This window comes from Megalopta genalis, chromosome 5 (assembly GCF_051020955.1).
Source record: "Megalopta genalis isolate 19385.01 chromosome 5, iyMegGena1_principal, whole genome shotgun sequence".
NCBI lineage: Eukaryota > Metazoa > Arthropoda > Insecta > Hymenoptera > Halictidae > Megalopta > Megalopta genalis.
The window spans coordinates 12,247,704-12,259,957 of NC_135017.1; the positions used below are offsets into that span (position 1 = coordinate 12,247,704).

The window sequence follows — 12,254 nt, forward strand, 5'->3', positions numbered from 1 at the left end:
AGTTGATATTTGAAGTTAGAAGTATCGTAGCGTGTTAGATCCCATGGGAATCACTGTTCCCGTTATTTTTATGGGGGTCGCATAAGGTGGCATAGTGGTTTGGGACGCCCTGTGTTTCAGCATTGTGTCATGGTGATATTAATCTGTATAGACTAAAAGATGTGATGGAATTTGTTGGAGGATTCGCTGGAAGTTGATTTAAAATGGCCGCCATCGGAGTGTGTAAAGATAACGGTCATATTTGAAATGAAAAATTCAAAATGCCGGCATGCGATGTATCGATCGACTTGAAATGGCGACGTACAGTGAGAAATGTACCGATGAATGTTCCTTTGACTACAGCGAAGATAAACAGAAAGGAGTGTGCCTAATTAAAACGGAGTGAGTAAAATTTAACGCATTCTCGAGAAATCCCCCTTTCATTAGAATAATTATATTTCGAAATAATCACACATTTTCTATTTCTCGCAACCGTGTGGTTACTATTAAACCATTGGTAACGTGTTACTAATTGTATTAATTATGCTGCAGATATATTCTTGAAGATCACGTTAGACTTTCGAAGGAGGAGAGCTTATCAGAAAACGAAAACCAGAAGGCGGTAGACAATGCGAATAATGCAAAGGAAGATGCGGTCACAGTCAATGAGCCTCCGAATAAAAGGTTTAAGAATGACAAGAAGGAAAAGCTTAGAGGCCAGAACAAAGCCAGGCCTGCTCCTTTTAAGGCACAGCGTCAGGTCAACTTGTGTCCGCGGATAGCGGATCAAACTGTGGACAAACCAGAGAAAAAATGTGATAATAAAAACTGCACATTTCTGCATGATAGAATCGAGTATTTAAAAATAAAGCCAGATGATATTGGAACAGAATGTTATCTGTTTAATCTGACTGGCAGGTGTCCAAGGGGTGCTGCCTGTAGAGTAGGCTCTAAGCACTTGACCAAGGATGGCTTGAACATCGTGGATACACAAAAGTTGGAAGATTTCAAGGAAAGGCCCCCCTCTACTAAGAATCACTTGGCGAAAGATCTTCAAATCGTACTGAGGAAGCACAAGTACAACTTCTCCAAAGCTGAAAAAATTGTCAAAGCGAATGGACCGTCTAGAAAGAAGGTGGACACAGAAAATGAGACAGAACAATCCACAGGTATAGGTGAAACAAATGAAGCTGACAAAGAATCTGAAATAGATGCAGAGAAGAAGCTTGGACCGGTGGAGGACTATGATCTAGTAAAATGTAGAGAGTCAGAAAAGAAAAAGATAGATTGGAAGAATAAAATAATGTTGAGTCCGCTGACAACGGTGGGCAATTTGCCTTTCAGAAGAATCTGCAAAGAGTATGGTGCTGATATCACCTGCGGGGAGATGGCGTTAGCTCCGAAAATTTTACAGGGAGCACACGAGGAGTGGGCACTTGTGAAGAGACACGAGTCGGAGGATATATTCGGTGTACAGCTCTGTGGCAACAATCCCGGCGTACTGACAAGATGCGCGCAATTATTAAACAAAGAAATCGACGTTGACTTCATTGATTTGAATCTGGGATGCCCCATAGATCTGATCTATAGACAAGGCGGCGGCAGCGGGATGCTCAATCGACTGAACGTATTAGAAACAGTCATAAAGTCAGTCAGCCAAGTTTTGACTATTCCCCTAACTATAAAGACTAGAACCGGCGTCTACATCGACAAACCAATCGTCCACAATCTGGTACCTAAATTCCGTGAATGGGGTGCATCCATGATCACTGTGAGTAAGTTACTTGCATCCTCAAGTTTACAGCACACCGTACAATAAAATAACTATTTTAATTCAGAAATACTCATTAAAAGGTACACGGAAGATCCCGCGAACAAAGGTATACGAAGCTGGCTGACTGGGAGTACATAGACAAATGCGCGAAGGCTGCACACCCGGTAACCGTGTTCGGGAACGGCGACATTTTATCTTACGACGATTACCAAAGGGTTCAGAACACGTACACGAATATACAGGGTATTACCATAGGTCGTGGTGCACTGATAAAACCGTGGATATTCACCGAAATAAAGGAGAAGAAGCTGATAGATATTTCCAGTTCAGAGAGATTCGATATTTTGAAGAAGTATTCCAACTATGGCCTTGAACACTGGGGTTCGGACACTCGAGGTGTGGAGACGACAAGGAGATTCATGTTAGAATGGATATCCTTTCTGCACAGGTAATTATAGCACGCCCTAAACTTCTTGTCTACCCGAACTATATCCATTTCTGTTAGGTACGTCCCCGTTGGCATTCTGGAGAGGCCACCGCAGAGGATAAACGAGAGACCTCCGTTCTACCGAGGTCGCGACGATATGGAGACACTGATGGCCAGCTCGAACTGTGCCGATTGGATTAAATTATCGTAAGTGTACCTTTATTTCTTTTCTTACAATCTATTATTCTCTCTGTGCCGTACTTTCCAGGGAAATGTTACTAGGAAAAGTGCCTGAGGGATTCCACTTTCTGCCTAAGCACAAGGCGAACTCGTGGAACACGAACAGAGGATAATAATGTACAGCGACTTGCTCGTGAGAGAAATTTTATATGACGATATTTTCCAATAAACCACGGCAAATAAGTCTTTATCATTTATTGTTTTCCGCTCGGCGTCGCGTCATAATGGCTGTCCGGACACTTAATAGTGAACAGCAATGTCTCCGAGGGCGGACACCGGCCACATGCAGTCGCAACCGCTGGCGATTTCCTTAGAATAAGGCTCCCAGCACTCGCTGTCCCAACGTCGCCTCACCAAGAACAAGGTCTTGCTCCTCTGCACGCAGTGAAAGCCCGGATTTACGCATTCCTAGAAAAATGAACTGGTTGTCATTGCGACGGGGCAGGCAGGAAGACGTGTCCTCCGTTGTTCGATCTACCTGCTTCGATTTGACCGCGGCTTGATCATTGCCAACGAAAGGGTAATTCTTACAATAGACTTCGTAGTATTGCGGCGGCTGATACTCGTATTCCAAGTCGTCTAGCTGCACTCTTTTAGTGATTATCTCGCAAAGGTCACGGTACTCCTGCGAAGCATAGGTGGAACATAAGAGTCTGATTCAGGGGAAGCATTTTATTTCGACTGGTCGTGTACAGGACTAACAGGTAGCAAGTTCTTTTTGCCTCTGTCCAACGGCTGCTGGCCGACCTGCCTCAGCACCTGGTCCTCGGCGTGCTCTTCCTCCGGCAGGGAGGACAGCTCGAAGAAAGCCGAAAGCGGGTGACTAGGATGGTAGAGGTACTGGGAGTTCATCCTCGGCGACCTCTTCGATACCATATAAGTGCTGTTGCAGCGCTTGCAAACCTCGTGCCCGGCCTCGGCCAGCATCGTCAAACCGGCGAACTGCAATTTGAAAAGCGCGGGCAGCGTCTGTAGTAACAGCTTTATAAGTTGGTAGCACGAACGGTCTGCCAGGTTGGTACGCGAGACGCGGGTAATTTTTAAATGTAGATGCTTTGTCGCTTCGCAAATTCAGCGCGAGCTATGGGAAGCGGTGTATCTAAAAGCAGTTGAAGAGCAAAGAATAGGTCAACAAGTTTTTCGGTTTGTCGTAGGACTCCAGGTGACAAATTTGAAAGTAGATAATGAAGTTGACAGGTGAAATCGGCGAGATAATGTTTTGGCATTGGTGCAATCGTAACGATGACAATTGTCAACGAGTAGCCCTTATACATACAGGATGGTATCCCAAAAATGTTTCGCAATCCGGAGGCGGATACCTGAGGTCATTTGAAGCAACTTTTTCCTTAGCGAAAATGCAATCCCCGGCTTCGTTCACGAGTTATTAACGAAAAACAGTAACCAATGAGAAACGAGATCAGCTGACGCGTGACGGCCAAGCCAATGAGCGGAACTGGGCTTCGCGCGCTCATTGACTGCGCCGCCTTCCGGCAGCCGCGCTCGTCTCTTATTGGTCAGCGTTTTTCGTTAATAACTCGTAAACGAAGCCGTGGATTGCATTTTCGCAAAGGAAAAAATTGCTTCGAATAATCTCAGGAATTCTCCATTTTCAGATTGCGAGACATTTTTGAGAATCCTAGAACAGTCTCCCAGGAGTTCGCAGAGATAGTTATCCTCGATCCTCGCCAAATACTGATACCTCCAAGTATACGTAGAGCGGATCAGAGCGTCTATCCGAACAGAACGTTGTCGGAGGATGATTTTGTGTTCCACAGTGAGGGGTATTGAAGAATCAGCGGGTTCGAGCGTAGCCATCAATAATCGACGATCGTTCTACCGTTTTGTCAGTTACATTATTAAACGACCGATTCACTCCACTTCCATTCCCACTTAGCAGAACCCTCCGCACACGATTTATGCTTTATCAAGTTTGATAGGTCTCCAACGCTGACTGAGACCTCCGTCAAAGCTTGAATTTTAACGGATGACGCAACGCCAGAAAATCGGATTACAGAGCCCCGATGTCAACTGGAACGCCTCTGTCGTTTCAATCAGACCGGCTACATATAACATGTACAAGGTATACAATGAAATACTTTTGTAGAGATTCTAAAATACGCGCCCTAACGTGCGTTTGAATTTCTACCGAACAATTGGAGATCGCTGGTTAGCCCACGGATGACGCGCGCCGGGTCCATTTTGACCCAGTGTTACAAACGTTCCATCTAAATGCTAGTATCATGGCAATCGTTTATAATTATTAGACTGCGAATTTTATGCATTTATGGAAACATCGAGTAGTTGCAATTTGGGACAGTAAAAATATTTAAAAAAAATTTAGAAATGTCGACAGAATTATCATTAATTAATTTTCAAATATTAACATTGGCACGAATAAAGGGATTAGCTCCGAATCAAACGGGTTTAATACGCTCAGTGCCGCGCGAGTCACGTATAGGTAACTCTAATTTTTAATTAGGTTTTCGAAATTCAGTTTCACTGTAATATATTAAACAAATTGATCGTTACTAAGATTCGTGGAACACAAAATAGCCACAAAATATTTCCAATGATAAATTTTCACTTTCTAGTTTCGCTGCCGTTAATTAAATGATATCGCGTGACATTTTTTAGTTAATATTCGGCAATTAACGCGTGAATAATACGCGAATAAAAATCATTCGTACAGATTCGATCCAACCGTGGGGCTGCCACAGATGCCGAAAAACGCTCGCCGTCCAAAAATTGGCGAATCGAGGCGCAGGAAACGCGTGCGCTCTCTTTCGAAACGAGAAGATGACAAAGTCGCTTCGATTCGACCGAAACCGTTCAACGATTGCTTCCCGCGAACCTCGGGTCGATCTTAATTAGGCCCGCGTTTGTGAATGGCCACGGCGATGTCGCGGGATCGCGACGACGGGGCGGCGGCGTGTTGACGAATCTTTTTCAAGACAACGTTAATCCCGCGAAAAACAGAGTATGAACCGGTCAGCAAGGTCGATCGTGATTGCGCTGACGTGCTCTCCGCGTCGTACGATATAAATTACTCTTCCCCGTGCCGATCGCTATGTTTCGCGGTGCCTTCCAGGCCGGCCATAGTCGCGCGGCGCGCAGCGCGACGCCGATAAATCGCGAGCGAAGAATAAACAGACGGCCGTCCCCGACGGAGGAACGACCAAATCGAAGCAGCGAATTCCGCAGCATTCGATACCGCGTTCTCTTATCCGAACAACCGCGAAACCGCGATCGATCTCGCTCTCGATCCCGATCGATCTTCCAATCTCCGTGGCATCGCCTCTCGAGGGCCTATTACCTCGTCAATAATTAATCAATAATCCCCGATCGCAGATTCTCCGAATCGATTCTCCGTGTTCCTCGGAGCGATCCCCGGCAATTAAAAGTGCCAAAATCGAGAAACGACTGCGAGAACGCGGACGATTGCCCTCCTCGGTCCAGGGAGAAGATGGACCAGCCGCATCCGGCTTCTCTCCGCGCGACAGGTGTCGGAGCGCGAAATTAAAAGGCTCGTTAACACGTGCGAATATAGGGCCGGCCGTGTGCGGGGGAGGGGTGCCGTGTCGGCCGCTAGGAGGGAGAGAGAGAAGAAGAAGAGGTGGCCCGGTGGTCATCGTGTAGCGCTATCAACACGCATAGTCCGCGCGGTGTGCACGACGTCGGTGTGCGGTTAGGTAGTTATCCAATTGACGGTGCCCCCGTCTGACATAGTTCAGTCGACGTCGAGCTCAGGATGATCCGAGCGCGTCTCCGGCAGCAGTGACGACGACGGTCCTCCCTGTCCGACATCCTCGAGCTCAGAACCGGAGTCCTCCAAGCTCGATCTCGCTGACATCGGATTCGGGGATCCGGCGGGCGCGGAAGATCGGGCGCGGGCCGCACGATTCGGGTCGTGATGACGGTGCCGGGCACCGTCAAGGTCAAACGGGGCCGCGTTTCGGGACCGGCTCGCTGGTTCCAGCGGGAACGAAGTCAAGGTTGACCGTTGTCTAGTGAACTGGTTCCGTTTTGCTGGCCGACCGCGCGCCGCAGAGCCCGAGGTGCCGCCGAAGGGACTGTTCGCGAGGGCCCAGAGGCTCGGTGACGGCCTCCGCCGTAGGGAGATATGCGAGAGGGGACATCGGTGTAATATGGCAGCCGATCTGTACGCGAATGGAGCCCTGAAGTCAACGTCCGCCAGGTGAGATAGCTCGATAACGCGACCGATAAGGGGTCCGCCGGTTGAAAGGTGAGCCGACTACGGCAGTAGAACGTTCGCCTTCGACTGCTGGGCCAGTCCGGAGGCTCCTCCCTCGTTTCTTCGAAGGCCTGCGCCTTCGATAGGATCGCAGGCTGCGACCTAAAGCTACCGCGGAGAACGAAATCAGCGTTCCACATTATTTTTTATTTAAACCTTTCTGGTATAATAGAGCCGCGACGATCGGATATATTTCGAACACGCGTTATATTAACGCTTGGCCAACCGGATGGGCAGATCTCGCCGTTTTAAATTCAGTCGATCGATGACCGAAATCTTGCACGTCCAATTAAAAATGACCGCTTCATTTTATTAAGATTTGCAAGGAGTGCAAATGTCGATCAGGTAATTGATGCCATATAAGTTTGCTTCGTAATTTTTATTTGAAATACTCGACTTGAAATGAAACACTTGAATTTGATGAAACTTCCGAGGTTCACGCTGGATCCACGGAGCACAGGAAACAGCTGTTTCATAATAATTTATCAAAGTAACAATAAGAGATTTATACTGATTTTGAACAAGCGTTATTGCAACGTTCGCCGTATGTAACGCACAAATTGAATAAATAACTCGTAAATCGTATGTTCGCGATACGAACGATCGTAAATTAAGAAATTAGCGACCCGTCGTTTCGACGGGTTGTTCCGTAAATCTAGCGTTAACGACGGCAGGATGCCGTTCTAAATGAACTCGGTCTCGTAATTCTCATGGAACAACGCGCATGTGTCGGACGTCTTTAGTGCTCGGTTTGGGACCTTACGCTGGGACGCGTCTCTCGAGCCGTGGTTCTCAACTCGCCTCGACTTCTCCCGCGTCCTCGTCCCCCTCGGCAAGGATTCTTGCGATTTTATTCGACGAGAAGCGTTCCCAGCGCTGTCTACAACCGGGAAAATAACGTCGCCTCGGCGTCCGTGCGCGAGTTGAGAACCCCTGGCCGCCGACCGAAACCCGTGCGCGACCGGAGCGCATTTTCGGAACGGTCCGACGTGGCCCGAACTTCTCGAACGCGCCACGGACGATCTGTGATTTCCCCCCGAGGGCCTTTTTTTCGCGGTAATATTCACGACAATGAAACGGTTTAATAGCCGTTACGGCTGTCCGAGTTAATAACCAATTGACCCTCGCCCGGCTCGAGCAAAGGTTCCATTGATGAAGAGCGCCGTTCGCAAAAAGAGGAAAGAAAAGAAGACTTCGGGTCGGTCGAAATCTGTTTGCTTTTCGTCCGCCGCTTTTTGTGTTTTTGTGCGCTCTTTTTCGACGAACAAGCAGAGGAAGAAATCGATCGCCGCCGTTTGTCCGTTCGTTTTCGCGAACGCGTCTCGCGCCGCGGCGAATCGGGTTCTCGTTTTCGTGGAAAGCCGCGTGTGTCGATACGGGCACGGATCGCGGCCAAGAATCGAACGGCGGGATTTGTTTGTTTGCTTCGGCGAAACGGTGTAACCTATATCACTTGACTCTGCCCCAATGCAAAGTCGTTTCAATTATCTGGCATCAGCCATGGCTTATTGAAGCGCTCCACGGCGGCACTGTCTTCTTCGCGATAACAGGTACTTCTCTCGGTTCGGTATCAACTCGTTCAAGGAGAAATTTCTGCGCGATCAGACCGTCCGTCAGCTGACCACCACGTACGTATTCATGTATTGTGCTCGGAATGAAATTTATTGGCGCTCGATCGGGCCGCGCGGACAACCGTTTTCTACGCGGTGTCCTGCGCGACGCGTCAAGCCGCGTCTTCTGCGTCCGTTTCCACCGCACGAGGAAAGTACGATCGAGAATAATTTACGCGACCGATTCCATATCGCAATTTATCGCGTTCGCCTCGAAATACCGAGGAATTCGTTCAATTTTTACCGTACCCACGAGCCATTAATCACGGCCGCGGTGACGCGCGAGGCCGATCGTCGTCTATTTGAAAAAAAAAGAAGTCAACAGAAACAGGCTGCCAGGGGACAGGCTGCTCTACCGTCGCCGGTAATTAACGGCGGCTCGTCGTTATCAGTTTCGAACGCGCGCAATTCGCAGTCGGGGACTCGCGTTGAAATTCAATTTCGTGCGCGATGAATTATGGTCGAACGATGCAGCTCGGCGACGAATCACGGCGGAGCCGCGATCGAACGGACACTGCATTTTCCTCGGACTTTTGTTGCTCGAATTTGTTGATCGTTTCGAGTGAATCGCGACGGAACTGTCGAAGAAGCTCGAACAAATCTCGATCTATCGTCGTCGATCGATCGTACCAATAATTTTAATCGAAAATAAAATGATTTTCACTTGTCGATTTCGAGTTCGGATAATCGAAGTTATATCCGTCGCGAGGAATTATCAGGATAAATTCGGAACAAAAATGATCGAGTCGGTCGAAAATGATCTCGGCGAAACGTCGAGCAGAGAACGAAAGTTCGCAAGGTCGCGTATGCTCGCACAGCTGATGGCCGATGACGCCGTATTACGTCATCCGCAAGGAGGCTGAGAGACGTCGGAAACGGCGCGCCGAGAACGTTTCTCGGTTGGATCCTTGTGAACGGGGCTATTTCGATTTTACGCGACGGTTCTGTTCATTTTTTAGTTAGGCGAACCCGAGGAATTGTGCGACCGGTGCTCGGAGAACGCCGGAAGCCAGGCGATCGTGAAACACGCGACACCGTTTGCTAAAGGGCTACTACTATATATATAAAATATAAAATATATGAAATATACAAAATATATAAAATATATGAAATATATAAAATATATGAAATATATAAAATATACGAAATATATAAAATATATGAAATATACAAAATATATAAAATATATGAAATATACAAAATATATAAAATATATGAAATATATAAAATATATGAAATATATAAAATATACGAAATATATAAAATATATGATATATATATACGATATATAAAATATATAGAAAATATAAAATATATAAAACATATAAAATATATATATGTATACTACATATAAAAAAGCTACAACAACATTGCAACAACGTTAGGATCGCCATTAAAATTGCTCCGAATATTATGAAATTCTCGAATGCATCGACGAAAATAGAAATTCCGGCAAATTTTCGTTTACGCGTCCCGAGGACATTCCACGGGCGAAATTGCAGAGCATTTTAATTAAACTCGAGATCTACTTTGTTGGCAGAGCCGTCGCTCGGTGTGCTCGACGATGCAGATTGGAAACTGTTTGACGTTTATGGCTGCTGTATCGATTGAAATGCAGCTTTATTTCTGTATCGATGTATATTAATTCCTGTGCACTTGGCGCTGCGCATCGGGAGTTCCGATTTATCCGCATCGGCCGAAGCGTTTCCTCTTGACGTTCTCTTGACGTGAAATCGTTATTCGTGGCGGAATGCTAACAGCGTTCTATTATTGTTCCACTAACAGCATTCTGTTTCGAATTTCGAATTCGCGGTTAAATTCTTCTCGTTTTTGCTTAATTATTCGTACAATATTATATATTATTATTATTATTGATACAAATTTAATCGAGATCCTTTTGTTTCGTCGTTGCCACTTGGAATAATCAAAAGTCTATAGAAAAAAAAATCAGGGAAAATCCAATTCGGTTAATGGAGCTATTATTATACCACTTTGTTATTGCATTAATATTGTCCTATTATTATTCCGCTCAGCCTGTAGAATTCGAAATCGCGAATTTCGATGCCACGAGTTTCCTGGAAAATTGTGAACCGCAAAATTTCACGGAGAACGACGCGACGCCATTTTGTTTATGAATTGCCTCGACGAGCAACAATTCTGTGGCGAAATTGTTCGTACGATGATAGCAGTGAACGACCTATTTGGGTTAAAAGTTTAATTTGCTGGCCAGAACAGAGACTTTAATTTGAGTTTGCGACACGCGTGGCGCGCCACCTACGCTCATCCCGTCTGACCCCCTCGAATTTTGTTTCTCCGATCGTGGAATCATGGTGCAACCGACAGAAAACAATCTCGTGTTACACGTTTCCCTAACAGCAATTACATTAGGGCCCGTAGAAACCAATTTGGATAAAACCTTTGATCTAATCTCGATGGGAATTTTGCTTCGAGGCGGCCGCCATTTTAAAATAGTTCCTAGTCCTCCATTTTGAAGTGCAGCAGCTGACGAAAACAATCTTAAGTTACACTTTTCTCTAACGGCAATCGAAATGAAACATTTGATCTAATCTCGACGTTAATATTGGTTCGAGATGGCCGCCATTTTGAGATATCTCCGAAGCTTCCATTTTGGAATGCGGCAGATGACGAAAACAATCTCTCAAGCTGTACGTTTCTCTAACGGCAATCGTTGCAGTCCGTGGATACCGATTTAAATGAAACATTTGATCTAATCTCGACGTTAATATTGGTTCGAGATGGCCGCCATTTTGAGATATCTCCGAAGCTTCCATTTTGGAATGCGGCAGATGACGAAAACAATCTCTCAAGCTGTACGTTTCTCTAACGACAATCGTTGCAGTCCGTGGATACCGATTTAAATGAAACATTTGATCTAATCTCGACGTTAATATTGGTTCGAGATGGCCGCCATTTTGAGATATCTCCGAAGCTTCCATTTTGGAGTACGGCAGATGACGAAAACAATCTCTCAAGCTGCACGTTTCTCTAACGGCAATCGTTGCAGTCCGTGGATACCGATTTAAATGAAACATTTAATCTAATCTCGACGGCAATATTGATTCAAGATGGCCGCCATTTTTAAACATTTCCACGAAGCTTCCATTTTGGAATGCGGCTAAGTCGGAGCTCGGATTTGAAATGCGGCGCAAGTTACGTCTTGATCGGGACATGGAACGGATTCCGGGAAGAAATTTGCATCGATTGCGTCAAAGATGAAGTCAGGACCAACGGTGTATCGTTTCAATGCACCGCCGGGGGAAGAATTTTTCGCGATTCCGCGAACGTGCAACAGCTTCCTTGAATATCGTGCTCGGGAAGCTACACGAACGTGGAATGCACACGAGCTCCATGTGTTTAAGGAGACAATTAGATCATGCTGGCGAGACATTTCCAAGAGGATGGATTTAAACCTGTTAGCGAATCGCGAATGACGTACACGAAAGCCCAATTGCCATTCGCGAGGACGATCACAGATCTGTTTCACCGTGAAAGTTTGACATGTCGGTCGTCGCGGTACAGTAAGTTCTCTCTAATTCGCACACGGATTGCGTTCAGAAAATGGACAATTTGGGAAGAGTAGATACGATTATTCGAGCCCTGCGGGCTCGTTTTCATAGTTTTGCCGACAATCGGTGACTATGAAAACGAGCCGTCCACTACTCTCGTCGAAGTTGCAAATTTTTGAAAAAATTGTCGATATTCGAACAGCTATAACTTTGTGCAAAAAAATCGTACAATCGTGGAACTTGGCTCGTTTTAAAGCCCGAAGTATCTACTTTCGAATGATATTGGTCAGTTTCTTCTGAAAAAATTGATTTATGATATGATGGATGGGAAACGTCGGTCTAGATTTTATATAAAATCTCGAATTTTCGAGAAAATTGTTGATATTCGAACAGCTATAACTCTGTGAAAAAAAATCGCATGGCAATGGAACTAGGCTCGTTTTAA

At 45.9% G+C, this 12,254-nt stretch overlaps 3 protein-coding genes across 8 annotated transcripts in view; 2 read left to right on the forward strand and 1 right to left on the reverse strand.

Moving 5' to 3' along the window:
• On the forward strand, positions 1 to 4,260 carry Dus3 (Dihydrouridine synthase 3). Of its 2 annotated transcripts, XM_076521393.1 has the most exons (6): positions 1 to 381; positions 532 to 1,750; positions 1,834 to 2,201; positions 2,259 to 2,387; positions 2,449 to 2,553; positions 2,668 to 4,260. In XM_076521393.1, the coding sequence occupies exons 1-5, from the start codon at positions 269 to 271 to the stop codon at positions 2,531 to 2,533; spliced, it is 1,914 nt and encodes a 637-aa protein (XP_076377508.1). In that variant the 5' UTR covers positions 1 to 268; the 3' UTR covers positions 2,534 to 2,553; positions 2,668 to 4,260. The 2 variants fall into 2 exon arrangements, with proteins under 2 accessions (XP_076377508.1, XP_033321867.1); XM_033465976.2 differs by lacking the exon at positions 2,668 to 4,260 and having other exon boundaries at positions 2,449 to 2,603.
• The window catches only part of LOC117218002 (uncharacterized), a 15,906-nt gene continuing 6,252 nt past the window's right edge, over positions 2,601 to 12,254 (reverse strand). Inside the window, exons 1-4 of one of the 3 annotated variants that reach the window (XM_033465997.2) lie at positions 5,108 to 5,289; positions 3,123 to 3,362; positions 2,899 to 3,045; positions 2,601 to 2,828 (exon numbers count right to left, since the gene is read on the reverse strand). In XM_033465997.2, coding sequence (XP_033321888.1) covers positions 2,661 to 2,828; positions 2,899 to 3,045; positions 3,123 to 3,347 — 540 coding nt within the window. In that variant the 5' untranslated portion in view covers positions 3,348 to 3,362; positions 5,108 to 5,289 and the 3' untranslated portion in view covers positions 2,601 to 2,660. Of the gene's footprint in view, positions 2,829 to 2,898; positions 3,046 to 3,122; positions 3,363 to 4,119; positions 4,247 to 5,107; positions 5,290 to 12,254 lie in introns of those variants that run through there. The other 2 variants (XM_076521402.1, XM_033465989.2) reach the window with 2 other exon arrangements.
• LOC117217986 (serine/threonine-protein kinase OSR1) overlaps positions 5,723 to 12,254 on the forward strand; it is a 23,960-nt gene continuing 17,428 nt past the window's right edge. For 2 of the 3 annotated variants that reach the window (XM_076521389.1, XM_033465954.2), the window contains exon 1: positions 5,723 to 6,615. In XM_076521389.1, the coding sequence (XP_076377504.1) occupies positions 6,566 to 6,615 (50 nt within the window). In that variant the 5' untranslated portion in view covers positions 5,723 to 6,565. Of the gene's footprint in view, positions 6,616 to 8,043; positions 8,301 to 12,254 lie in introns of those variants that run through there. The other variant, XM_076521390.1, reaches the window with a different exon arrangement.

Coding starts and splice junctions, on each gene's coding strand:
- Dus3 (XM_076521393.1), top strand. CDS start 269: ATGCGATGTATCGATCGACTTGAAATGGCGACGTACAGTGAGAAATGT. Junction 1,751..1,833: donor GGGGTGCATCCATGATCACT/GTGAGTAAGTTA, acceptor ACTCATTAAAAG/GTACACGGAAGATCCCGCGA. Junction 2,388..2,448: donor GCCGATTGGATTAAATTATC/GTAAGTGTACCT, acceptor CGTACTTTCCAG/GGAAATGTTACTAGGAAAAG.